Raw genomic sequence first — 25,878 nt, forward strand, 5'->3', positions numbered from 1 at the left:
ATAATATGAAACATTTGGAATATTTAAATAAATATTTTAAAATATTACAATATACTGTAGGTCTATAAATAATTCAGATTATAGAATAATTCAGATGTTTCTCTGACTGTGATTCTGTTATTTGATTTATCTGTCATTATGCAATTATTCAGGTAATTGTAAAAATGCATTGATTTATATAGAATATTTGACTTAATGACACATATATCTGCATTTTATTTATTGTCCAATAAAACCTAAATGTACAAATTACTATATTGCATGATGCATACATGCTGAACTAATTTCTAAATATGATACAATTTAGCAGTAAATGAACACCATTTTTAAGGGAGGCATTTTTCCACATCGTTCCCTAAATTATTAAACTATGTAACATAGATAGTGTAGGAGCATTTCACCCTCTCACCTTGGGCTTGTGAGCTTTGCGTACAGCTTTCTCATGTTTCACCTTTTCTGAATACAGGGGGTTAAAGAAGAAATTCTGGGCCTTGCTGTCAAACTGCACAGACCAGTCCCACACTGTAGGGCAGCTCAATGGGCTGCTTTGTGCAAGCGGTGACTCTGCCTGCCAAGACAATCAAGCACAGGCAGTTAGCGGGAGGCGTGCCGACTGCGTCAGGGAGAGTACATGTATGACTGCATTACAGAGGGCTGACTGTTTTCTTGTTAGCCACTGTACGTCTATAGAGGCCTCTAATACTGTTAACTTGCAGAATGGTGAATGCTGTACTCAAAGCAATCTTCAAAACAGTGTAACAAACTAACTACAGTAAGGTGCAAACACCACAATGACATCAACCTCAACGAATACGTTTTAAATTAAATATATAAAATGAAATACATGAGTTCTACCTTCATAACACTTTCTCTGTGATGGGCAGAGTTGAACAGAAAGGTGCTAAAGACTGGCACATCAACACTGTCAGACAGCACAGTCAGGTAAGTCTCGGAGAACTGGAAGGCCGGGCTGTGCTGCTGAACAAGCTGCCACACGCACTCCAGGAACAGGAGGAAGATTGGAGAATGACACTACATTGAGAAACAAGAATCAAAATAAAAGGACAACGACGATGAGAACAGCTTATCAGTCGGTCATCATTAAATCACACAAACCCCAGATGGTCTTGAATCATGCTGAAGGGGTTTATTTTGTGATAGCAACTGTATTCTCCATTTTAATCACACGGTTACTTAACCAACAGGTAAATAAATGGACATTGCTTTTAAGTGAAATTATTAAAGAGACTGCAGCGTGCCATTAAAAACATGATAGTAGTGCAGATTAGCTGAACTGAGTAGTCACAGTAGAGTTCAGTAGTCTTCATACAAAATATCTGACTGCAGAATGCCACGACTGACCAATCAGAATCAATTATTCCAGACAAACGTGTTCCAGGACATGATTTTACATCCTGATAAAAGACAGGTTTGCAGGTTGCTTTTTTGGCTACAAAATAGCCTGTAATTCTCAGAGGTGAAGAATAACGAAAATGGGCAAATACAAAACAGTAACATTTCCACTAAGCCTCTGAAGAAACAACAGGAAGGAACGAGCATGCAATAATTACCTCCTTGTCTTTCTGATGGAGGTGATTACATCGATCCAGGAAGGCATGGCAACCAGCCACCCACTCCTTCTGCACCAGACTCTGGAAACCCATCAGTGTTCTGTAATAAGGGTCCAGCATGATCTGAACCAGACTGGAGATCACACAGCACAGATCTGTTCCCTCTTCCTCTGCAAATCAATCAATATCAAGACAAAACACCAGGGGATGCATCTATCAAGGTTTAAAAGTACTTTATTTTTAAAGATAAGGTGTGCAGTTTCTGCACCACTTGTGGTTCCAAGTAGAACAGTTCCCTCAGATACTCCTAGCACATATGGACAAACAGGTGTGGTCCCATCCCAAACTCACACTATTGGTTAACCCAGAAGCTAACATGTTGGAGCACCAGAATCTTTGGAAAGTCAAATTTAGTTGAAACATGCTTGACCTACCTGTTATAAGAACATTTGTGTTGTCCTTTTCAAGACATTCAACCACCTCTACTGCTTTTTGGAGACATTGTCTGTTGTGAACATTAAATGCAGTTTGATAATAGTTTCATAGAATCTAACTAATGATTATGAACAGGAATACAAATAGTAAATCACACAATTTAGGATTTTATCAATGTAAGCTGACCTAATAATGTCTAGCCATCCTGAACTTTCAAGGGAAGAGAACCATTTCACATCTGACAACCAAAAATCTGTTGAATTTTCTAATAGACAAATAAAGAAACATTATTCCATGATTGCAAACAAAACGTCCATCCTTTCATTTAATATATATATTATAATATATATATATTTTTTTTTTGCATTTTCTTGTGAAAGACATTTGTATTCTGTGACTCACCGATAAGAAAGAATTGTTTGAACTTGTTATATGATTGCTGGATGTCTTGGATAGTAGGAAGTGATTCTGAGAGGTCCTCTGTTTTTGCGGAGTAAAGGTAATTATGTGCAACTGCATTTATCATTCTGAAAAAAAAAAATAAAATAACTTTGTCAATGTGAAGGTACTACTGACAGGTACAGGTACTATTGACAATCAAGATAAGACAATACTACTTTTTGTGTGTTTTTGCTGTGGACACCATATTACATAACTATTTTTGTCCTTCAGTTGAACAGAGCAGAAAAACACAAAGAGAGTATATTGGTTCATGCTGACATTGTCTAGCACACTACTAGATAACATTCTGTCATGTTGTTCTTTGATAAAGAACAGTGGCCTTGAGTGTCAGCACATAAAAACACAGAAACTCAGGGCACAAATAATCATGAAGGTATCGCAGCAGACTGGCTGATCTCATGGGATAAATAAACAGTATAGTAAACAGAGTAAAAAAAAACCAGAATATTCCTTTACATGTCCAAGTGCTTTTGGAAATCCCCATCTTCCTGTGTCACAGGCGGTAAAGACGCTTTGAAGAGAGCACAACCGCTGTGATGAGACCAACACCAAATCTAAAAAAAGAAAAATAACAGGCATCAAACGTCAATTACAATCAGCTATACAAATGACAATTTGTACAAAAAATCCAACCTTGCAATAAAAAAAACATTATAGCAACATTCATAAAAATGATTTAAATGCAGATCTTATTAGGTTAATATTCTTACTCACTGGAAATCCCTTTCCTTGGTAGCTGAATAAATCCCCTAGTGCTGATGGGATGACAAAGTACTTCGGTAATCTAAAGACAATGTCAGAGCAGTGTTTTTGTTAGGTAAATTTATTTCACAATGTATGACTTGCTATAGATCACTGAAAACTGTTTAAAAAAACATTTTGCAACCATTTTATAATTATTATGCATGCATACATTTTACCTTATAATAATTCAGAGACTACATGGAATATTTGTTCTTTTAGAAATGCATATATTTCAGGTCTATTTAACTGCTAAAAGGGGATTAAAATGTAACAGTGGGTAGTTCCATCACCTAAAATAATGTTTGTTTTTTTGTGAACTACCCAAATATAAACAGTGTAGGATGGATCTTATAACAATCTAGGTCAGTAGCACATATAAACATAGATTAGAGATTACATTCCATTACTGAACATGCACCTTGTAATTCAAATAATAGTAACACTTTATGCTGCTGATGTTGGCTGTGAAGTGTCTAATAATGTACCTTTGAGAGAGTTCAAAGTTCTCGTTTTCAGTGACTAGTCTACAGTTTGCCCTCGTCCGTTTCATTTCCTGGGTCCAGTCCTCTGGTGAGTCAAACAGAATTGTCTCCCGTTTCCTCTGCATTTCTGCAGACATAAAAAACGGCTTTTGTTGTCGTTCCAGAGTTGACTAATGAGAGTTTAAGGCATTTAAAATGTAAAACTATCCTTCATTATTATATTAAGGAGCACAACTATTGAGAATAATAAAAAAAAGCAAATCATCATATTAGAATGATTTCTGAAGGATCATGTGACACTGAAGACTTGAGTAATGGCTGCTGCTTTGCATCACAGGAATAAATTACATTATGATGTCTAAAAAGAAATAATGACTGTTGTTCTTTAGGACATCTGTTGCATTCCAGTTGCAGAGACTATGATCGGAATTTAGCAGTTGGTGCTACAAGACCAGAGCTGCATTTCAGATGTGTGCAAAGTTCATGTTCTGCTTAAGTGCGACTTCATGAACTTCTCAAGGTGATATTTTCCCTTATGTTGTATAAGCAGTTCCATGTGTTTGGTGAATTACTGGTTTTGGTTGCTGCTGCATTTGGAGGCATGTCATTTCAAAAGCAGTTAAATATGCACATCAACAACAGAATATAGAACTGACATCAGCTGTATTTACATCAACAAGTGAAACTGAAAAGTAACAACAGCAACACAACACAATGAAAGCCCCTACAAGAAGATAACTCTGTACCTGGGCTTGGTGTCCCTGAATAGGAAAAAGCAAAGACACACTTCAGAGATTTCTCCTCCAAACAATGGTGAGCAATACCCTGAAAGATCTGAAAGAACAAGCAAACAAAAGCACAAGGAGATGTGAAACCCACTTTACAATGTACTGTACATATACATTTCAGTCCTCGTGTCAAAAAAATACCTTTTTGGCATCTTCCTCCTTGGTGAATGTTAGACAGAACTGAAAGACTCGTAGGTCTTTACAGTGAATGATCATTTTGGATGGATATTTGTTCTTCACAAGGCCTCCTGTTATCAGTTTTTTCTTTTCATCATAAACTTCAAAAGAAACGAAACGTTTCTCAGAACTCAAACATTCAAACCAAAAAGCTTTCCCAAGAAAAATCTAATTGTTGCTCATTGTTTACACATGTACAGATCTATAATCATTAATAATGATAAAAATTCAAACCAATTATTACCACCATAGATGTGATCCACGCACATTAATGGAATGTCATTTTCTCCATAGAGTTTGTTCTTAAAGGTCTTGGTCTGTAACAAAGGTGAGTGACACAACAGCCTCTTTCTCAAGGCAGACAACACCAAAGTAAGCAATGCTTATGAAAGACAGTGATTAACAAATACCAAGTTGTCTGTGAAAGGTGTGCTTTTACACTGCACACCATAACTAACAGGAAAGCCACACTGTTGCCTTGTTCAGTGTGCTGTATCAAGCTTTCACACAATAATTTGTTTGTGAAATCAAGTGTGAAACACACTTCAGTTCCTGTTAACCACCCTCAAATATAAGTCTGAAAGTAGCCTATGAAACCTCTTGATACCAACTAACAATGACATCTGACCAAATTTAGCTTTCAGCAACAACACGTTTTGCAGCTTTTTAAGATCACTGATTAGATTAGTAACATCTAGGCCTATATACTGATCTTATTTGGTATACAGACTTCAACAAGCCCAAAAAAAATACCCTGAAAACAAGAGCACCTGGCACTTCATGAATACCTGACCATCTGAGGCTGCTCTAACACACTGGTTTCCCACCAGAATTTCTTTGACAGTGAGTCAGGCACTCAAGTTCCTGAAATGGCAGCTAAAGTGAGAGCACTCACAGCACAGTTCCTCATGCAAGATTACCAAGCATGCAGTTTGGCAAACGCTCTTTTAGTTAATACACCCAATGTTTCAAGGTCAACAAAGATTGACTGTATTCACACCTTTTCTATTTACTCTATTTCTATTTATTTATTTATATAAGAAGAAATGTTTATCCAAACCTGACTAACAAACAAGGAAAAACTATTTATCATACAGGAGCCGACATAGCCATTTTATAGCCAAAATAAATTAAGCACTACAGATCTGCTATTTTGAAGCAACAAACTCTTCCTGTACACTGTAATTTACCTAAATATGCTGATTTTCAATGCAGTAATTCAACTCCGTAATTCAAGGCATTAATGTTCTCTATAATCTACCACTCAGGTCCAATTTTTTCCATGTGCATGAAATGCATCACTATTCTATTTCAATTAAGCATAGCTGTTTAGCACAATAAATCCTACAAAACTATTTTAGATTCATAATAGGGCTGTCAATTTAATGTGCTCATTTAGCATAATTACTAATAAAAACAAGTTCAAATTAAAATATTAACACATTTAGTCATGCCCACAGAATGAGAAATTAGCTTTTCAAACAGAACACTTTTAATAAAAAAATAAATAAAAAAAATGTAATTCATAGACAACCCTAATTAATAGCATTATTATTATTAAGACAGACTACCATTGTATGAACATCTAACACACATGATCTTCTTTTCAACCACACTACATGTACAAAAACGCTGCAGTCTACATACAGGAAGTACATGATGTTTAAAATAAACACTGTGGTTCTTTGGTTGGTTGAATTTCAAATTATAGCTGGTTTCTTAGGGGACAGCATTGTAGATGTCAATTACCATTACATATGGCCATTTAGCTGAATACAGTGTTCATGTGTTGATTATTTTGGTCTACCAGACAAACTCTCAATTTGACTATTTGTAACAATTTTACGTTTCTGTGAATTGGTGGCAAATTCGTATGATGTCATTAGTGTTTGTACACTTTGCTTACGTCCCACTGAGGGTTAGGTTTAGGGTTGGACCTTCATACTTTCTTTTAATTTATTTTTTTACATTTTTGTATGAATCAAATTCGTACAAATTAGTAAAATACTACAGTACTGCTTTCTCATGAGATTGTGTCAGAACAGGAGGGTTTGTTGAGCCCTGTCACCAATCCTTACCGTCTCCTCCTGTGATTTCTCATCACTAATGAATGTAACACGAAAATTGGTGCAGAACAATGTGCCAAAGATGCCACGCTGGGACAGATCATCTTGAGTGTATTTGAGAATGGGGTTGGCGCAACAGAACTCCACTTCACCTAAGAAGCAACAGAATAACAGTCATGTTAGTTTGAATAAACACAATGCCAACAACCCAGGCTGCTGTTCCAGGTCAGTTTTGTGGTGTGCAGAGCTTTAAAGAAATGCAGACAGTGTTTTAGTATATTACCCACTTGTCTGTATCTGCAAAATCACTCTGATTACATTAAATGAGATCTCTGGAAGCTACCATCTGAATTAGAGACCGATTATTAAAGTCTGAATTGAAATTTACACCCAGGGTACAAGTAACACACAAAAAATATTTAAGATTTACTTACAATAAGCCAAAGAAAAACCTGAGAGAGCAAAACATTGTGTAAGGGATTTCGTATTTACCTGGCAGTAAATCAGGATGTTTCTCTATCTTTGGTGGTTCTTTCTCTAATTTTATTTCCTTAAGAAGACAGAAGCAATAAAATTAAAGTAAAAACTGTAAACGTGATTAATTATCTAATAAAATATCTTACTAAATGACATTTTCACAAGTACTATATAGCAATATAATGTCAAACACATCATGTCACATTTCACACACTGAGTGTGCTGCTGCTGAGTAAGTGAATATTTGAAGTCTAGATGCCGCCACAGGACATCTGCTCCGTAATGAAAACTCCAACTGCTGCTATCGTACATATGAGAATATAAGTAGGTATGAGAAACCTACACTGTCATTTATTACTCATCCTCATGTTATTTCAACCCTGTATGACTTCCTTTATTATTTTTAACACGAAAGAAGATATTTTGAAGAATGGTGGTAACCAGTTTTGGTGACCAGTGACATCCACTATATGGAGAAAAAAAAAAGCACTGAGAAATCTTCATAATATCCTCTTTTACTTTATGTTCTACAGACAAGAAAAAAGTCACAGGTTTGGAATGACAACAGATAGGTAAATTACAGAATTTTCATTTTTTGTGGAACAATCCCTTTAACATTTGATTATAGTGTAATATACAAGAAATATAATGAGAACTAAAACTAAATTGAACAACATCAGCACTGTACAGCAAAATTCAGCCCACTAAGATCCTCTACCCATAATAACTGTGTCTCTGGCCCCATGAATTTTAGCAGAAGCCCTGTGATATCCACAAGGCATGCTTTGCATCTTTAAAATAACAATCAGGCTACTTCCCTTGTTACTGGTTCGAACAGATAAAAGAGGCTGCAGAAAACAGCAAAATCAATAAACGAATGGCAATGTGTAAAAACTGTAGAAGTTCCATTGAAACAAACAGGATAAATAAAGGGAAGGAAGCCACCAAGCATCCTGGCTACCATGAGGTCAGCTGCAAAACACAACAGCCAAAACTTCACAAACAGTCCCAAGTATTTGAGACACTCCTTTCCCTAATGACATCCTGGGGGAGAAAACATTCTCTTAAAATTTGCTTTTGAAACCTGAGACATTAAAAACACACGGTCTTTCCGTTTATGTTAATTTTGCTAGATATAAAAATGGATCACAGTGGGTCTTCATTAATATCAAGCCAACAAAAATGAGGGGAGAATGCTGTGAGATCCGACTAAGCCCCCTGTTTCTGAACTTCAGAGAGGAAATCAGCTGAACTCTTCACAGAAGACCAGTGGCCAGTTGCATAAACATTGACACCGTGTTAAGACTGTGTCTTAAGTTTGACTAACTAGTAGTTAGAAAAAAACTAGTACTTTTTTGATGCAATTGACCTTAATTTATGAACCGTCCTGAAGAAAAAAAAAAATTTTTTTTAATCCAAAGTGACTTCTTTTGCATTCAAGCTATACATTTCATCGGTTCACACATTCCATAGGAATCGAACCCATGACCTTGGTGTTGCGAGCGCCATGCTCTACTGTTCAGAGCTACACAAAATGAAATAACTTCTCCACAGAATAGGGAAAATCATGCAGGTTTTGAACAACATAAGGGTAATAATGACAGTTTTCCTTTAAATTTCTACTACTGTATGATCTTTTTGGTCTTGTAATGTTTTTTATGCACTAATTTCTTGAATAAAATGGAAAACAGTGAAAATAGAGGGTTTACATCTTCACGTTGTTTCTATACGGAGTACAACCATTCTTTCCATCATGCTTTCTTTAAAGGGGTAAAAATCATTATTTTGTGTATTTGGTGTAACAATATGTTGACATGCAGCACTCGTCGGAAATGTAACGCCCCTTACCAAAGTCAGAATTACCACCTCTCCTAGGTTCACGAAACGGTCGTCCATAAAATGCATTGCTGTTCTGTTGTAAGTAATCTTAAAGATTCCTAAATGCATCTACTTCTGGAAGGCCAAATAAAGTGCTTTTGCTTTCGCTTAGAAACACACAGCGTCTCCCTGACATGGCTGCTTCAACACTAACTGTGGTAACACTAACGCCTTCTTTCTTTGCGTGCACATTTGGGCGGCATTATGCAAATATTTCCACATAGTGAGGTAGATATGTGGGGGCGCCGTTTTAGGGGGGCGTGGCAGAGTCTTAACTTTGATAAAGAATATCTCTTTGGTTTTGAGACTTTAGTCTTTGCAACTTCAGGGATCTTATCTATGCACAATCAGCTTGTAACACTCCAAAGAGAAAGGAAAACTTGAAATCGCATCATATGACCCCTTTAATGAACAATAAAGGCATGAACTCTATTGGCCATCAATGGGTCATGACACAACCCATGACATCTATTCTAATGGGACGCCCTATGCATGAATGGATTTCAAACACATCACATGTCCGAGCAAAATGAAGACACTCGTGACTCGTGTCAATAAACATAAAATCATTTAAAAACCTGGATTACAACCACACTTCACAACTACTTTTTGGCAAGTCCAGAAAACTAAAATTCAGTCGTCAAACTTCGAGGTGTAAGTGAATGAAAAAACACTGCTGCTCTGTGAATGCATTTCCCCATGTGAACGAAACGTACCCAAAAAAACTTGAATAAAGTCAACAATGTCAGCAATGTCAGCAATGTCTCAACCCCGCCCAGCGCATGACGGTCCGCGCTTTCAACTCCTGTTTTAGTACAATTCAGTGTCTCCGGGTTGTTTTTGAAAACAACGTAAGTATAATGCAATGTTGCATGAAAGCTTTCGCTTACCTCGGGTGTAACATAAGACACGAATGACGGTTTAGTAGACTTCGCTCCTACGCTGCCCAAACTCAGCATTTTGCCTGTCCCAGTATCCCGCTTCCCGAGCAGTCAGGTGGAAATCCGGGGGAGCTCGAGCAGCCAACTTTCCTCTCCCTCTCTGCTCTCTCACTCTCCACCTCTCCTTTCACATGCGCGATTTCCTTTGGTTGAACTTGGAAGACAGACCTGCTCAGACAGCAACCCGCGCCCGTTCGACATCATTGGTTCTTTATGGACGAGCTGCCCGTTTTCTGAGCTGGTCAGCGCAAGTCGCTTAATGCTCATTGGATGGCGCGGCTGTCAATCTCATGCGCTTCCTCATTGCCGAACCAATAAGCAGTCGTATTGAAAATAGCCTACGCCCTGAAGCGTTTATATACTGACTACAAGTGCGCTTTTTGAAGTTTATTTTCTTTGCTTTTTGGTTGCGCATCTAGTGTTTTCCCTTATTTGTGCACAGTCTAAGTAGTTCCTCATTAGCATAAACAACAGGAAAGACAATCAAGCACCTGCGAGGCAATCTAGAACTAACATGCACAAATAACTGGACTTGAATCCTTTAATCAGTGAATTACACTATGACTGAAATATCAAAAGATACTCTTTGATAATATTAAATTAAACTACTGACTGACTTGATTTCAGTTATACAAAGAAAGAAAGAAAGAAAGAAAGAAAGGAGACAAATCATTCTGGAAATGTCTTTATTATAGGCATTGTAATGTAGGAGTACCTTGACGTCGAATGACAAGCATCAAAGGGTAAGTCTACATCAATCTGCAGTTACAACAGATATTTTACTTGTGTCCCTCCCATCTTCTTCAATAGATATTCAACAAACTCGAAGCAGAAACCAAAATTAGGGCAAGCAACTATGCATCTATAAATCAGTAAAACAAAATCCATAAAAACAAAGAACATAAAAAATAAAATAAAAAAAAGAACACATTCCTGTTCTTTAAAACCATACAGGCATGTTTCTGAAGATCTACTGCAAGATTAGATACAGGCTTATTAAATGATCGTATATTAGAGATCATACAGTCACATTTAAAGATACATTTAGGGTTTACAACATTATGAACGCAAAACACAGGCAGACCTGGGCCAATTACCATTTCTAAAGAAAAAAAAAAATATGTCTTTGACCTTAAAGAACAAATGTTTACTGCTTGAATACTTCCTTGTGTGAATAACTGATGTGAAGTGGACTGGTAACTCAAGATTCCTTATGAAATTTACAGAGACAATTGATAGATGCTTATGGTATTTTGCCCAGGTCTGATTTCAATGGTCAGTGTCTTCAGAAATGTGATACAGCTACACCACAGAGGCCTGTGAATATCAGAGCACACTTTACAGCCTAACTTGGGACAAGTGCAGCCTTACATCACTTGCATTAAGCATATAGAAGGAACAAGGATCTGAAGATGTTTCAAAGACATTGACAAATGTACAAATGGTTAAAAGCCAACCCAGCCTTCAGAATGCACTAGCAATGGAAAATACACGCTTGTATAAATCCACATCCAGTCAATGTCACATTCATCACAACAGGACTAACGCATCGCATTAATCGTTTTATCTTCAATCTTGCGGTTTTAAGCGGAATGTCTCTAAACAAAATAAGTTGCAAAAACACCTAAACTATTTATTGCAAAACCAAGGAAGCCATTGCCAAAGTTACTTTACATGTGTGACTGGAAGGGTAAGATAGACTTTAAAGAAAGAATCTGTTCCATACTGACACAAGTACGCAGCCCAGACTTCTACAAATGCCTAGTCTGAAACTCGTAAGAAATCTGAAGATGGTGAATGACTACATCCAATGTGCTGAATGGAGCATGAACTTTAGGCTTAACTTCTCTTGGTTTGTGCACATCTCAAATCTTTATGCCGAGACACCAGACTAAATAAATGAGATGGACCACAGTCTATGTGTCAAGGAAATGAAGCCTGGCATTTCCCAAAGTGGCCATCAATAGGTCTTTACCAGATCTTAGAAACATTAATGAGTAGTAATCAGCATGCACGGAGGTCAACAGAAACAACATTTTGTATTCCTGGAATGAACAGGATTTGAAACGGGTGCAGGGAGAGCAGGGCTAGTTGTACTGTGGTGCACTTCAGAACCCCTCGTAGTCCTTCTTGTCCTTCTTCCCTTCAGCTTCGAATCCATCGGTCCCGTCACTGTTGTCGCGACGCCTCTTGCGGTTATTCCGTACGTTGAAGCGCGAGTTCATCTGGGGCAAGGGATCCATACCCAGAACCTTGTGAATCTGACGGAATGCCAGCAGCCTCAAGGCAAACTGGAGAAAGGAGAAATGTAATCAATTTACATTTACCTCTCTCGATTAATATGAGGCCATAAAAATGGCATGCATAGTTTTGCAATTATTGAAAACATTTTGAAATAGTTTTAAATGGAATCACTGCAGGACATTTCAAGCACTGCAAACATTCCTCAAGCAGTTACTGTACATTACCTGAGCACTTGACATAATGTCCTCTCTCTGCTGCTCTTCCATGGTAGCCAGTGTATCTGTTGGATTCTTCTCACAGGGGTCTATCAATCCTGGAGCACCTGCATTACACAGAAAAGCACAAAAGAGTATTAGGCCATGTCCACACGTACACGGGTATTTTTATAAAAGAGTTTTTCCTTCTATCGTTTTTTAAAAAAAAAATCACCGTCCACATGAAAATGCAAATGCATGCTATGAAGCACTGTCAAGAGCATGCCAAACCAACAGGTGGCAATATAATCTCAACCGTTAAGTCATGTTGGCCAATCAGAATCCTGAAAAAGTCTCCAGTAGGTGGAGATAACAGCTCAGGCTTCAACGTCACAAGCCAAAATTTATAAAAGAGTTTTTCCTTCTATCGTTTTTTTTTTTAAAAATCACCGTCCACATGAAAATGCAAATGCATGCTATGAAGCACTGTCAAGAGCATGCCAAACCAACAGGTGGCAATATAATCTCAACCGTTAAGTCATGTTGGCCAATCAGAATCCTGAAAAAGTCTCCAGTAGGTGGAGATAACAGCTCAGGCTTCAACGTCACAAGCCAAAAACCCCGGAGTCACTGTCTACACGATAACACTGCAACCGGAGTTTTTGAAAATCTTCACCCTGGCAGGTGTTTTCAAAAATGTTCGGTTTCAGTGACCTGGTGCTGCATTTGCGTGTGGACGAACGGCCAAACCGCGTAGAAAAAGCTGCGGTTTTAAAAATAACCGCGTTCGTGTGGACTGGGCCTTAAATTGAGCATCTAGATCAGGGGTTTCCAACCCTGCAGACTTCAGTTCCAACCCCAATCAAACACACCTGCCTGTCATTATCAAGTATCTCTGAATAGCTTGATTAGCAGCTTCAGGCGTGAACTTTGCAGGATCTGCAGGAGCAGGGTTGGAGACCCCAGATATAGATTTTCAAGTTTAATTTTTATGCAACAATAAAAGTTGTTAGCAAATTAAAAAGACAACTCTTAGTAATTCACACCATTAAAATGTTTACATTTACAAAAAAAAGGACAAATTTAGGAATTCAGTTTTTTTTTACTATGCCAACATAAAAGCTAGATTACTAATGCACATTACAGTATGTCTACAGACACCTCAGAATCAAGACATTTTATGAGAATTGTATTAAGACAATATCAGAGTGCCCCATCTTACCAGACAGCAGAATGCCTGAGGAAATACATTCAAAGACTCTTCGCAGAGCATCTCCTGGGCTCATTGGTCCAGAGGCACTGCTGATGGCCTTCTCCACCAGAAGCTCCATAGCCTTAAAGTACACACAGTAACTTAATTTACAGTATCAAACAACACTTGCTGCTATAATGGCATTTTAAACGGTTTACTTATTAGATCAAGACTGAAGGATGATGAAATTGTTTTAGCAGGACTGAAATGGTGATTGTGCTTTAAAACCTTTATAGCAAGTGTTAAGGAATCTAACTTTAAGTTAGAAGTAATTAAGCTACTCCAAGGACAGTATGACAGGAGAAAAATTAAATAGTGGAGGAAAAAAAGAAAGAAATGCCCTAAAATATCTGGAACTCAACTGTAGGAAAAGCCTCATACTTTTGTCAGATTTTATTGGCTATTTGACGTTATTGAAAAGCAAGCTTAACAAGCTAATCCCGAGTAAAACAGAAAGGAGCTGTACTTGTATAACTACAAAACAACTACTCAGGGATGTTATAAAGATGGCTGCCAAGTGGAAAGGAACATGAAAAGTGCCTGGTGGGCCTTTTAAGGGAACACAAAATCAATCCATAGCCCTATTCAGACGGTAATTGTTTCTCATGTGAACGTCTGTAGAAATACATTTACATGGCACCTCAGTGATAAAAACCATAGATTCGTATGGCGATTTAATCATAGTAGAGAAGCGAGTTCTGTGATCCTACGAACCCGGGAACGCACTGCTCACGTGGCCAGTTGCATGATTGTCGACTGCTGTAAATAAAATGTCATACGCTGGGAATAATAAGAATAAATTCATATTAAATAATATCCTATTTATTATTTGATTACTTAAATCTACCGTTTAAAAATAGAAAAAGATGCACTGTAGTTGAAATGGATTAAATTCGCAGAGATTAGCAGAAATAAGTTAATGCAACCACTTATTTAAATAAGGTAAACAAAGCTGCTTGGATTATGTATATAATTGTATATAATAAATATATAATACATATTTTTAAATTATATTGCATGCCTGTTGCTGCCATAATATTGACCCATTTCAAATGTTTACATGCTGTTCTTGTTCTTCTTTTAGTTCTTAACAGCTCCCACTCGCTGTGGTGGAGCAGTTATGAAATATTGTCCTTGTAAATACTATCCAGAATTTCAGTAATAAATATGCATGCAAATTACAGCAAAGTGCAACAGTTACCGTACTGTTTGGCAATGGTCAAAAGGGATTTAAAGGTGAATTTTGAATCGATTTCTTCTTGTAAAGTTAGAGATGTGGATTCAGATTGCAATTAAATTATCACACGACCTTGGTTTTTGTCAAAAAACAGTAGGTATTTTGGCCGAGGATTTTTATGTAGATGGTGGGAGAAAAACAGACATTCTGGATTCAGACGGCAATAAAAATCACAGACTAACCCCTGTAAATTTTGAAAATAGTTTACGTCCCCATGAGAAAAAGTTACCGTCCAAATCGGGCTCATGAAACCTTGCTTGGTAATAATCTACTCATGTCAACAGCAGATCTTTGCATCGTGTTAATGCCATCTAATGTGACTTGACAGCAACTTAGCATTTTTATATAATATGCTCGTCACTGGTCTTTTTACTCACCCAGCTAGGAAAGGCAGACCAGGTTGGTACTCGCTGACAAAGGTCACGCAGTATTCGAATGACAATCACACATGACTGGAGTCCATTAGCCCTAGCCTTCAGTGCAGTGAAGTAAAGATTAGTTAATGCACAAGAGCTAAGACATACAGTCATACATGGCGGAGTTCAGAAAGAGGTACAACACTACTGTTCACAATGGAAGCTTATAATTGGTTTAAAAATAGCTGGGTCAATTGGCTTTCTTAAGCTGCCATTTCCAGCAGTATTTTACCTCACCATTAGTACAAGAGTTCAAAAGTTTGCAAGATTCACTTGGAATGGCTCCCTGGTAATCTTGTAAACCCTGACCTCAGTTGTCAGATACTTCACAAACATATACTTTCATTTTTACAAAAGATCAGTTTGCAAGAGTAGTTGCATAGGAACTGAAGCAGTCAAGGAAATCTGCTTTACTTTGCCTGTGTATTTGCAGAGATGGCAACAACACAGTAAACTAATCAGATATTCCTTTCCTCTCAATCCCTATCCCCAAGAAAAAAAATCATTAACAAAATAAAAGGAGAAAAAAAAAGAAAAGAAAAAAAAAAACAAACAAAAAAAGAAACGCTCAACATGAAAGCTCTTATTGATGACACTTTATGCAAAGGTATTCTGCAGCCTTATGGAATTATTTTACATGCTATGTATTTAAACTAAAACTTATGAATAAATCACATGTATGCAAGGATGCTTAATTTTTTATGATCAGATTAGCTCATACATACAAAAACAGAATGCAAAAAAAATTAGTACCATCATCTCCAAATTATATATTGCATCCCTGTATCACTTTTTCCTCCCAAACATCAACTTTGAGGTTTAAAATTTAAAAACAAAAAGACTAAACAACTTAAATGAACAAATAAAAAGGAATACATCTCATAAGGCTACAAGAAGAAAGTAAAATGATGTTCCGAACCTGGAACCACTTAGCGTGGCGTAGGGCAGCCAGAGCGTCAAGGCATATTTGCCTGTCCAAGACGTCCGCTGGGTCTTTCACCATACTCGAGGTTACATCTAAAAATGGATCGAATTGTCAAATGGAGGTGAGGAACGGGTGTTTGACCAGGTCAGAGAGACTGCCAAGAACACATTGCCACACATACCAGTCTTTTCCCGATCACTGCTCTCTTTCAAAATGTATATGCATCTCTCATTTCGCCCTATATGCAGAATCTTTCAGATCTTAACAGCTACACTTGCCATTTGGTGCACTTCTATTTAGTCTGTCGTGTGGTGCTGAGAGAAATGGGATAGGGACGAATGAGTCCGGAGTTAAAAATAAAGGCCTTTGTCTGGGATACAAGACAAAAAAAAAAATACTGAGAATATGGCATAGTAATGTAGGATTTCATAATTTAAGTTGGAAATGCACTCGTGATTTTTTTTGGTACTCTGCATATAGTGAGCATGACACTTGTAATTACTAATTTGTCTTGATAAAGACTATCAGTTACGGCCTGTCGCATTAATGCTCTGCAATCCACCATTTGAAATTGCTTGGAATACGACAATATACGATTTTCCAGTGCTAAAAGCCAGCAGACTAGTCATACTATCACAATCCATATATATCCATCATATCACACAGGTATTCAAACACATTAGTTCAGAAAACTTTTAAACTGTGCCATTTTGCCAATTACGTATGATCTTGTTGTCTTGCAGTAGAAAAAAAAAAACCTTTAGAATAAATTAATGATTTGTATTTTTCAAAACTAATAAAATCCAGAAACAGTAGCTCTAGTTTTCTAGTATTTGCTATGTTGGATATGTGGAATGTTATGACACAAATCTAATTTTAATATATTTCCAAAGTGTACAATTCCTGCTGAACCAGCCGACTTCGCATTTGAGGATAAAATTATTTTCTTTTGCTTAGGGCAAAAACAAATTGTGGATTCCAGTGTCTACATAAGTGAAGTCTGAGATAATAAATGTAATAAATACTTTGAGGATTTCTTTGAAACACAAAGTAGTCAATGTACTGATCCAGAAACATTGGAAAGATAATGATGGGCTGCAAATGGTACCAGATGTATAAATCATGATGATGCAAAACATTGATATCAAGGGAGATGTGCAATGTTTACAGTTGAATGAGTATTTGTAGTGACCCACTACAGTTGCATGGCAATGGTAGGTGTGGCAAAGTGTTTGAAGGTATTCAGGAGGGGGACCTTGGTCAAAAATCCTTCCGGAGCTGGTAGACGTAGCCTCAGATGGGAGACAATTTGCTGAAAATGCAAGGAGGCTTTGGGCTGGACTTGAAAAGCTTTGGACACATGAAGGCAGCAATGCGTGCTGGCAAGAAAATATGAAGCTCCCAGCAAGAGGATTAGGACATCACTGCATGCATACCTGTCATTATCGGTTTGGAGAACCCCCATATCTCAATGTATACTGAAGGCTGTAAACCCCAGGTCCAACCAAAGATTCCTCTATCAAAGCCTTCCTCCCAAAAGCTGACCGATACTCCCCTAAGGAGCCAAACAGGAATGGTGGCATGGCCGCAAAGCCTGTATTTAAGATTCCACCATTTCAGTGGCTTCTTACCAACTAAAACTCTTCGTTGTAAAGATATAAAAAGACAAACGGGTTATTGATATGATTACACTATTATTTGTGGAAATGTGGCTTTTTGTTGCTTAATGCATTTTTACAACTGAAGAAATTAAAAGTAGCATTGTTTGAATGCCAAATTTCACCATCTGTCAATCTCTATTCGACTGCTTCTCTCAGGGGAGCACTTTCATTTTGGAGCAGGGGACCTCAGAATGGTGAAACTTCTCACCACCAGACAAATATAAGATTTGTTTCCTGTGGGGACATGGTAGGCATTCCAACTACTCCTAAGGTGTCAGACCCAACTCAACCATTTCTCATCAGGAATTAAGTTTACGTTTGTTTGGGTTTTTTGCACAGAATAATACATAATACCCCTGACCAAACTCTATAACCCCCTGGGAAAGAATAAAATTATTTGGTTCTGCATAGGACACAATCCCCTTGAACACAGGAAACAAAAATGAATCTTACCCGGGACTAACTAGACTTACACAATGCAAACACTTATCATGCTTGTTTTAGGGAGAGCTTCAAGAGCACTGGAGAAGTGTTACAAAGAGAAGACCCGGAGCACCACTGCTGCCATCGGAGATGGTTGGATAAAACCTGGTAGTGTTGAACTCGGCTATAAAGCAACTTAAAGCCACTTGAACTGGCTTCAACCCTTTTACAGTGTGAACACATTACAGACTTCATACAAAATAATTTCAGTGTAAATGAAGATAGAAAGAGGCACTTTACCTCAGTGGTGTAACTTTCAAAAGGAAAACAGTGTAGGTCAATTCTCATATACGGCCAAGCTCAAGCACATACCAGGTTTAATTTGTTCCACTTTCATATTTTCCCAAAATAAATGCTCTCAAGTCAAAAAGGTAAAAACAATTCTGGTATCGTTAACTTCTAGCACCATCTCCACAGTGCCAACAGATGGGCTCTTTAGGTTGTCAAAATCAGCATGAAATATTAATCTGATAGGTAGTCGGTTAATGTGAGCAATTCTTTTCCAACCTCCATCCTGGGTGTTTTCCTCTCGGATGACAGGCGAGGTGAGGGTGATGGTCACCTGCATCTTGGGCTCAGCGGAGGAGGTAAGGATAATGGCAGCCTCTTGGATGGAGCCTTTTACCTCATATTTCTCCGTAGTTACCATCTGACAAACACACGGGTTAGCAGAAAAAGTTACAACCATCTACTTGAGATCCAGCAAATCCTGACCCACAGTAAGAAACGGTGCAGTTATTCTACACCCAGAAAAGCAGTGGTGTCCAATCCTGTTCCTGGAGGGCTAATGTCTTGGAGAGTTTAGCTCCAACCTGCCCCAACACACCTGTCTGGAAGTTTACAACCATCCTGAAGACATTGACCAGCTGCTTCAGGTGTGTTTTATTAGAGTTGGATCTAAACTCTGCAGGACAGCAGTCCTCCCAGAGCAGGATTGGACATCACTGCTGAAAAAAGCATTTTAAAAATATTATAAGTAAAATTTAAAAGGAAAATCTGTGTGATGATCTAATATTATTGCAGTTTGCACTGCATTGAGCCAGTACCGTAAGCTGTTTGGGGAGATGTTCCACAATGCTCGTTAGCAAATTCTTGGTTGGCTTCTCAGAACAAAGGAGGACCAGGCTGACATTTGTGTCTCCTCGCAGAAGCAGCCCTTTGGCAAGAACGCCTACACGCATCACACCTTTCAGCACTCTGCAATGCACAAGAGATCATGAATTGCTTGGCCCTTTTCTTTCTCTCTGCTTTGAGAAACATTAGTGCACTCTTCTCTCACCTGTCTTTGGGAGGCTCTTTCTTTTCTTTGTCCTCTTCTTTGCCCTTCGCACTTGCATCTTGGTTTGTGATGATGTCAGAGACGAGCTTAAGTGCTCGCTCAGTGATTGATACAATCTTCTGGATGGCCTGGAGCTCATCCTCAGAAGGGTAAATAGCTGCATGTTTGGTCATCACATAACGATCATCTGAGGAATCAGGGCGACGTGGAGGCTGCAACAAAAACTAGATGTTATGAACCAGTTGTGATAAACTATTCAGCAGTTGATATGGAAGTGAGAACTGACAATTCTCAATACAAATTCTAATAAATCACAGGGGGGAGAAAAAAAAACTGATATTCCAGTAAACTCACATATTTTTGTAAATGCATGTAATTTTGCCTTTTTTTATTGCAAAGCAACCAACCGTACTGTTGTACAACACAATCAAAATTCATTTAAGTAATGACTTGGCAATCTCCTACAAGCCTTTACTAATAACTCAAAATAAATCAAATCAGTGTAGACCTTCATAGTCAATTCTTTCCAAAAACATACCATATCTTATTTACTTGCAGCCAACTAGTCGACCAAGTCTCTCATGCGCACCAAGGATGCTTTTATTTGATCAAAAATATAGTAAAAGCTGCAATGTTGTGAAATATTACAAAAAGAAAGAACTTTTCTATTTTAATATATTCTAAAAAAAATTTCCTGTAATGGCAAAGCAGCTATTAATGTAATTCCTGTCATTTTCAGCAGGCATTATTCCAGTTTTCAGTGTCACAACAATATGCTGATTTTGTGCTCAAAACAATTCTTATTATTATCAATGTTAAAAACTGCTGTGCTGTTAAATATTATTTTGGAAACCAAATTGTGATTTCTAGGAGGAATAGAAAGTGAATTTCTTTTTTTTAACAAGTCTCTACTTTCACTATTGATCAATGTAATGCACCCTTATTTTTCAATAAATATCTTACTGGTTTCAAACGTTTTAAATGGTAGTGTACCTCAAACACAAATCACATATTTTGGCAAATTCAACAGTGTTTTCACAGCAGTAGTTCTCAGGACTCACCATTGGTCCTTGTGGTTGAGGAATGGGCATCCCAGGCCTCACTCCAAGCAGACCAGGAGGTCCAGGTGGACCCTGTGGATAACCTCCATCAGGCATTCTGTGCCTTTCATCCCAGTGGTGCTGATCTTCCTCCATACGTCGCCAATACATGTCCTCTTCATAGCGCCTGAGAACAATCACAATATATAGGACCTCAAAATACTCATGTGTAGATAATGATACACTGGTGGAGAAAAAGCATCACACCTCATCTCCATCTTCCAGCGCTCCTCTTCTTCACGTCTTCTCCAATACTCTTCCTTTTGCATCTGCTTCCTCATCTTTTCCTCTTGGATCTTCCTGGCTCGGATGCTAGGCTTCACTTCAACCTGGAGATCTGGGTTCACCTTTTTCTACAATGGCAGAAAATACAATCAGCTACACTGACATAACAGCACAATGATTTTGATTCTTCTGCATTCATCATAAAAGAACCACCGTGAACAACAATCACCTACTAACCTTATACTGCAGTCGATGTCTCCTTGATTTTTGTGCATTCATCATAAAAGAACCACCGTGAACAACAATCACCTACTAACCTTATACTGCAGTCGATGTCTCCTTCCTTTCAAATGCATTTCTTTGGCATTCGGATCATTGAAACTGCATTCACACAGTTTGCAGTGGAATCGGATAACCTTTCCTTCATCATTCCTTACCTGAAACGCATTTTATTGTTTGCACTTAGCTACACAGCTTGAAAATGACTGCAGGCACTTTTTTTTTCTTACTGTATAAAGTCTTCTCATACCTCTTCAACATAGTCGTGTCCGACGGGCTGAACATCACTCTGCAGGGCTGCAAGTGCTGACTGAGGTGACAGAGGGTCAGACAATTCATTCTTTGGGTCCGCTGGTGGTGCAGAGACAGTGGACTGTGCCGCTTTAGCAGCCTCCATCTTGGCTTCATCATTTTTAACAGCAGTGGTTTGTAACTTGTTTCCACCTGTTTTGTTCATGCATCAAAGCAATTATTGTACTGTGTTATTTATTACATTATATATTAAAACTAATTTTAAAAAAGGAAAAATCTAAAATAAATAAAAACGTTCTACAGGATCTGTCCAAGAACAAATAACATTTGTTCAGCAAGACATACCAACAAAGTTGATCTTGGGTGTGTTGACCTTCTTGACAGAGGTGCTGTTGGGCACTGGGCTCTTGCCCTGTAAAACTGAAGCTGCCATGTTGTTGACCATGCTGCCAGATTTTAAGTAAGAGGCAGAAACAGAGGAAGCAGAGAGGTTGGATGATGTGCTTGTGGAGCTGTTGATGTTGGAGCTGGCAGTTTTATTGGGAGTAGCTGTACTGGAGGTGGAGGACTGGGAAACAACACTGGGCTCTGTGGATGGTATCGGTGTAAATCTTTAAGCCTGTAGCTCAATTGGTAGAGCATGACACTAGCAATGCCAAGCTCAATGGTTTGGTTCAGTATTATTACTAGAAAAAACATTTCACTTGCCTTCTGTCCAATTCTGCTCAAGCACACTACTCAACTACCTTTAAACAAGAGCTTAGTGTCTCTGGGGCTCAGTGTGCATTTCACAATATCACATCAGCGTTTTGAGAATTCAACTGAGAAAATCTGCAAATGTTGTTCTTACCAGAGTATGTGACTGCATTGGTGCTGTAGGTGGGACTCTGAGAGTATGACGGGACTACAGAGGCAGCCGCCGCAGCAGCGACCGGCTGTACAGCAGAGGACACTGGGTAAATGGAGAAGGTTGAGGTGGCAGGTCTGGGGGTGGCTGGCTTTATGGCTGTAACCTGACGCGTTTGTTGGGTCTGGGTGTACGGAGTGGTGCCTTGGCTGTATCCAGTTTTAGGTGCTAATGGGAGGAGTAAAACAAAGTTGTACAGAACAATACAGATAATTTAAAGGGTGACCTGAAGAGGATTACTGATTTAATTCGGTGCCCTCAAATTGCATTTCTTCAAAATACTGGAATAGGGAAAAGGGGAGGAATCTAATTTGATTTTATTTTAAATTAAAAAAATTCAAATACATTTCATAAAAATAAATTAAATTAAATGTTAACTAAGGCCTTTCACATTTGGTAAAAAAAAAAAAAAAACAATACTAGAGAATTTTATGGAAATGTACATGCATTGATCATTTATTGCAGAATATTTCTTCCCATTTAAATGGCAAGATGTGTCAAGCATACCTGTCTGATAGTAGGATTCGGCCACCGTGGGTTGTGGCTGGGCTGCTGCAGCGGCCACAGCAGGTGTTGCCACAGGTTGCTGGTAGTATTGTTTACTGTCATACGCTACAGCTGGAGCTGTGGACCGCACATATGAATAGGAGTCCTGCAACAGTAAACAAGAGGGTTTGTGTCTTTTCTTAAACATTGGACATGGATCTGACTCTCTTCAAATTGAGAATGCAAAAGCACAGAAAGATACACCTATATACAAAATCTTGAGGTCAGTATGATTTCATAATGTTTTTGAAAAAGTCTTTAATGCTTACCAAAGCTGCAATTATGCTATCAAAAATACATTAAAATAGTAACATTTTAAATTACATTTTAAAATGTACTTTATTCCTGTAATCGCAAAGTTGAATTTTCAGCAGCCATTACTCCAGTCTTCAGTGTCACATGATCTTTCAGAAATAATTTTAATATTATGATTTGGTGCTGCTCAAGAAACATTTATTATCAATGTTGAAAACAGTTGTGCTATTTAATATTTTTGTGGAAACCGTGACCATGATTTGGTGCTGCTCAAGAAACATTTATTATCAATTTTGAAAACAGTTGTGCTATTTAATATTTTTGTGGAAACCGTGACCATTATTTTTTTTTTCTTTTGGAACATTATACATGTTATTTTGATCAGCTTAATGCATCCTTGCTGACTAAAAGTAATAATAAAAAAAATTTTATAAAATAAAAAATATCATGCTGACCCTCAAGCTTTTGAACAGTAGTGTATGAGAATGACTCAAGGCGATTTAAATGGCAAGTTTGCTCCATTCTTTTACCTGGTAGTTTTGTGAGGTAACAGGAGGTGGTGGTGGGGGTACCTCCGGCTGTCTCTGTGCATACCCGTAATCCGTGGCAGCATGGGCTGACTGGTATCCTCCATAAGCGCCAGCAGTAGCTGCTGCTGCTACGGCAACTGGCGCAGGCCTAGCAACAGCAACCGTGGCCGCTGTAGGGGCGTAGGCTGCAGCCACCGTGTGTGCCGCCACAGGTGCCTGATGCACAGTATAGCTGGCCACTGTAGTGGGGTGGGTGTACGCTACCCCAGCGGCCGGCTGCTGACTGCAGAAGAGAGGACGAGAGGCTTAGATGACAACACTGACAGCTACCCTTGCTCATTTAAAAAAAAAAAAAAAAGCACACACAGGACCCACACAAAGGCAAATAGCCTAGGTTAGCAAAAATTGTGAAATAACATACAAATTCTAATCTAAAACCTAAAAAGAAAAAAAGGTGCCATCGTGCATCATCACAAACAATACTGCTAAATTGCTCATTTTTATACGCTGAGAACATTTCTGGTGTAATTTGACTAAACTTAAAGAGAGGACAATTCTGTAGATGATGTATTGAACAGTAATGACCTTCAATGTAATTTAAAGATGTTCATGTTAACATCTAACTCACGCCATAACAGATTATCTTGGAGATAAAAATCATAGTAGTCTTTCCTGATTGCTGGACTTAATGCACCAAATCCATTGGCTTGACAGGGAAGATACATGTAGAGGAAGATAATCTAATCAGTTACGGATTAAATGATTTAGTACAGCATTTTATTGATAAGAGGCAGACAAAACGTCATCTTCCATTGGTTTGAAAGCATCACAACTATCTTGAGCTGCAACCAACCAACACAAACCACACCAATGGCATCTATCTCACATCCATCTAAAAGGTGCACTTTCAGAAACTGGGCCAACATCGGTCTAGCTGAGAAAAATTAATCAACAACTTCAGTCTACTACTACTATCCAGCCATGTAAACACTTCCAAACTGTCAAGCCATCAATCTCAATGTAATGCTGACAACCTGTCAAGAATAGCAAAACTAAACTGATGGAAAACTGCTCAGAAATATGATCCAGTTTAGAAGAAACGTCACATCACGTCTATTTTAACAAATAGAGGCGCGTTCTTTCACTACATGGCCAAAAGCCAAAACGCCTAAATAAGAACATTAGGATTACTTTAAAAGCAACTTCATAACTGAAGAACGTCAACCTAGACCACATAAACCCTTTAAAAAGCGGATCAGTAGTGACATTCAAGAAGTCCTTGAAGGCGTCCGTGAAGACATCGCCCTTCCCCACACATACAATTTGTCAATTATTCCTCTAAAATTTAAATCTGTGATATTAAACGAACGAAAGTGTCAAAATGACTTTTTAAACAGTGTTGGGCGACCATGTACAATGTTTTTTTTTTTGCGTTTCCGTCTTAAAACACTTGTAAAAGGAGATCGTTGAGCTGGACGCGCATGCGCAGAGCCGCTCTAGTGCAGTACTAGAGAGTGACAGCTGCAGTCTGCTCGCTTTACTCTGGCCGCACTGGCTACATTCAGTTTATCCAAACACGTCAATACCACAATGAGTTCACAACAGTGTTAATATCTAAAAAGAAACGTGTCGTGTTGCAGATAAAAACCGATAAACCCAAAAAGATAAGCGTCGTGTCTGTTTACGAGGCAACCCGGTCTGATATTAACGTAAACAGTATTAAACCTAGGCCTAGTTACACACCAAAATGTTAAATGTAAAACTTACAGATATTAAAGCACCTAACGTATTTATTTTCAACTATGATCACACGGGTTTAAACGGTGCATCTGCGCTTGGTCACCACGCCGGATGTTTATATAAATAGAAATTGATTCAAACGGTATAGCTTTATAATAACCTCTTATTTGTAGTTTATCCAACGATTTACATTTTTTCGTAAGCTGCACGCCCAAAACACTAATAAAAACTCATGTCAATATCTCTCCCTAGCAAAATAAAATAAAATACACAGATACATTAACACAACGCATTACTCACTGTACATATATACATATATATATATATATATA

The 25,878-nt window shown here is 38.1% G+C and overlaps 3 protein-coding genes across 3 annotated transcripts in view; all 3 read right to left on the bottom strand.

Moving 5' to 3' along the window:
- LOC107661240 (myotubularin-related protein 12) overlaps positions 1-10,226 on the bottom strand; it is a 13,611-nt gene extending 3,385 nt beyond the window's left edge. Inside the window, exons 1-15 of the mRNA XM_016450740.1 lie at positions 9,971-10,226; positions 7,218-7,275; positions 6,738-6,877; positions 4,904-4,976; positions 4,624-4,760; positions 4,441-4,528; positions 3,698-3,821; positions 3,183-3,252; positions 2,925-3,022; positions 2,409-2,533; positions 2,193-2,271; positions 2,006-2,076; positions 1,572-1,741; positions 856-1,032; positions 410-568 (exon numbers count right to left, since the gene is read on the bottom strand). Coding sequence (XP_016306226.1) covers positions 410-568; positions 856-1,032; positions 1,572-1,741; positions 2,006-2,076; positions 2,193-2,271; positions 2,409-2,533; positions 2,925-3,022; positions 3,183-3,252; positions 3,698-3,821; positions 4,441-4,528; positions 4,624-4,760; positions 4,904-4,976; positions 6,738-6,877; positions 7,218-7,275; positions 9,971-10,039 — 1,638 coding nt within the window. The 5' untranslated portion in view covers positions 10,040-10,226. The remainder of the gene's footprint in view (positions 1-409; positions 569-855; positions 1,033-1,571; positions 1,742-2,005; positions 2,077-2,192; positions 2,272-2,408; positions 2,534-2,924; positions 3,023-3,182; positions 3,253-3,697; positions 3,822-4,440; positions 4,529-4,623; positions 4,761-4,903; positions 4,977-6,737; positions 6,878-7,217; positions 7,276-9,970) is intronic.
- A 467-nt stretch (positions 10,227-10,693) lies between these two features.
- On the bottom strand, positions 10,694-22,146 carry LOC107661241 (zinc finger RNA-binding protein-like). The gene is made up of 14 exons (XM_016450741.1): positions 22,079-22,146; positions 21,914-22,027; positions 21,567-21,760; positions 21,355-21,474; positions 21,020-21,165; positions 20,774-20,939; positions 19,713-19,924; positions 19,480-19,630; positions 18,941-19,082; positions 16,284-16,381; positions 15,326-15,421; positions 13,682-13,793; positions 12,490-12,587; positions 10,694-12,312 (listed from the first exon to the last, which is right to left on the bottom strand). Exons 2-14 carry the CDS (start codon positions 22,011-22,013, stop codon positions 12,130-12,132), a joined length of 1,818 nt encoding a protein of 605 aa, XP_016306227.1. The 5' UTR covers positions 22,014-22,027; positions 22,079-22,146; the 3' UTR covers positions 10,694-12,129.
- Positions 22,147-22,356: 210 nt separating this feature from the next.
- The window catches only part of LOC107661258 (zinc finger RNA-binding protein-like), an 8,088-nt gene continuing 4,566 nt past the window's right edge, over positions 22,357-25,878 (bottom strand). Inside the window, exons 3-5 of the mRNA XM_016450756.1 lie at positions 23,807-24,089; positions 22,983-23,127; positions 22,357-22,643 (exon numbers count right to left, since the gene is read on the bottom strand). Coding sequence (XP_016306242.1) covers positions 22,357-22,643; positions 22,983-23,127; positions 23,807-24,089 — 715 coding nt within the window. The remainder of the gene's footprint in view (positions 22,644-22,982; positions 23,128-23,806; positions 24,090-25,878) is intronic.

The sequence above is a fragment of the Sinocyclocheilus anshuiensis genome, unplaced genomic scaffold (genome assembly GCF_001515605.1).
Source record: "Sinocyclocheilus anshuiensis isolate Anshui unplaced genomic scaffold, SAMN03320099.WGS_v1.1 scaffold1365, whole genome shotgun sequence".
NCBI classification, from domain to species: domain Eukaryota; kingdom Metazoa; phylum Chordata; class Actinopteri; order Cypriniformes; family Cyprinidae; genus Sinocyclocheilus; species Sinocyclocheilus anshuiensis.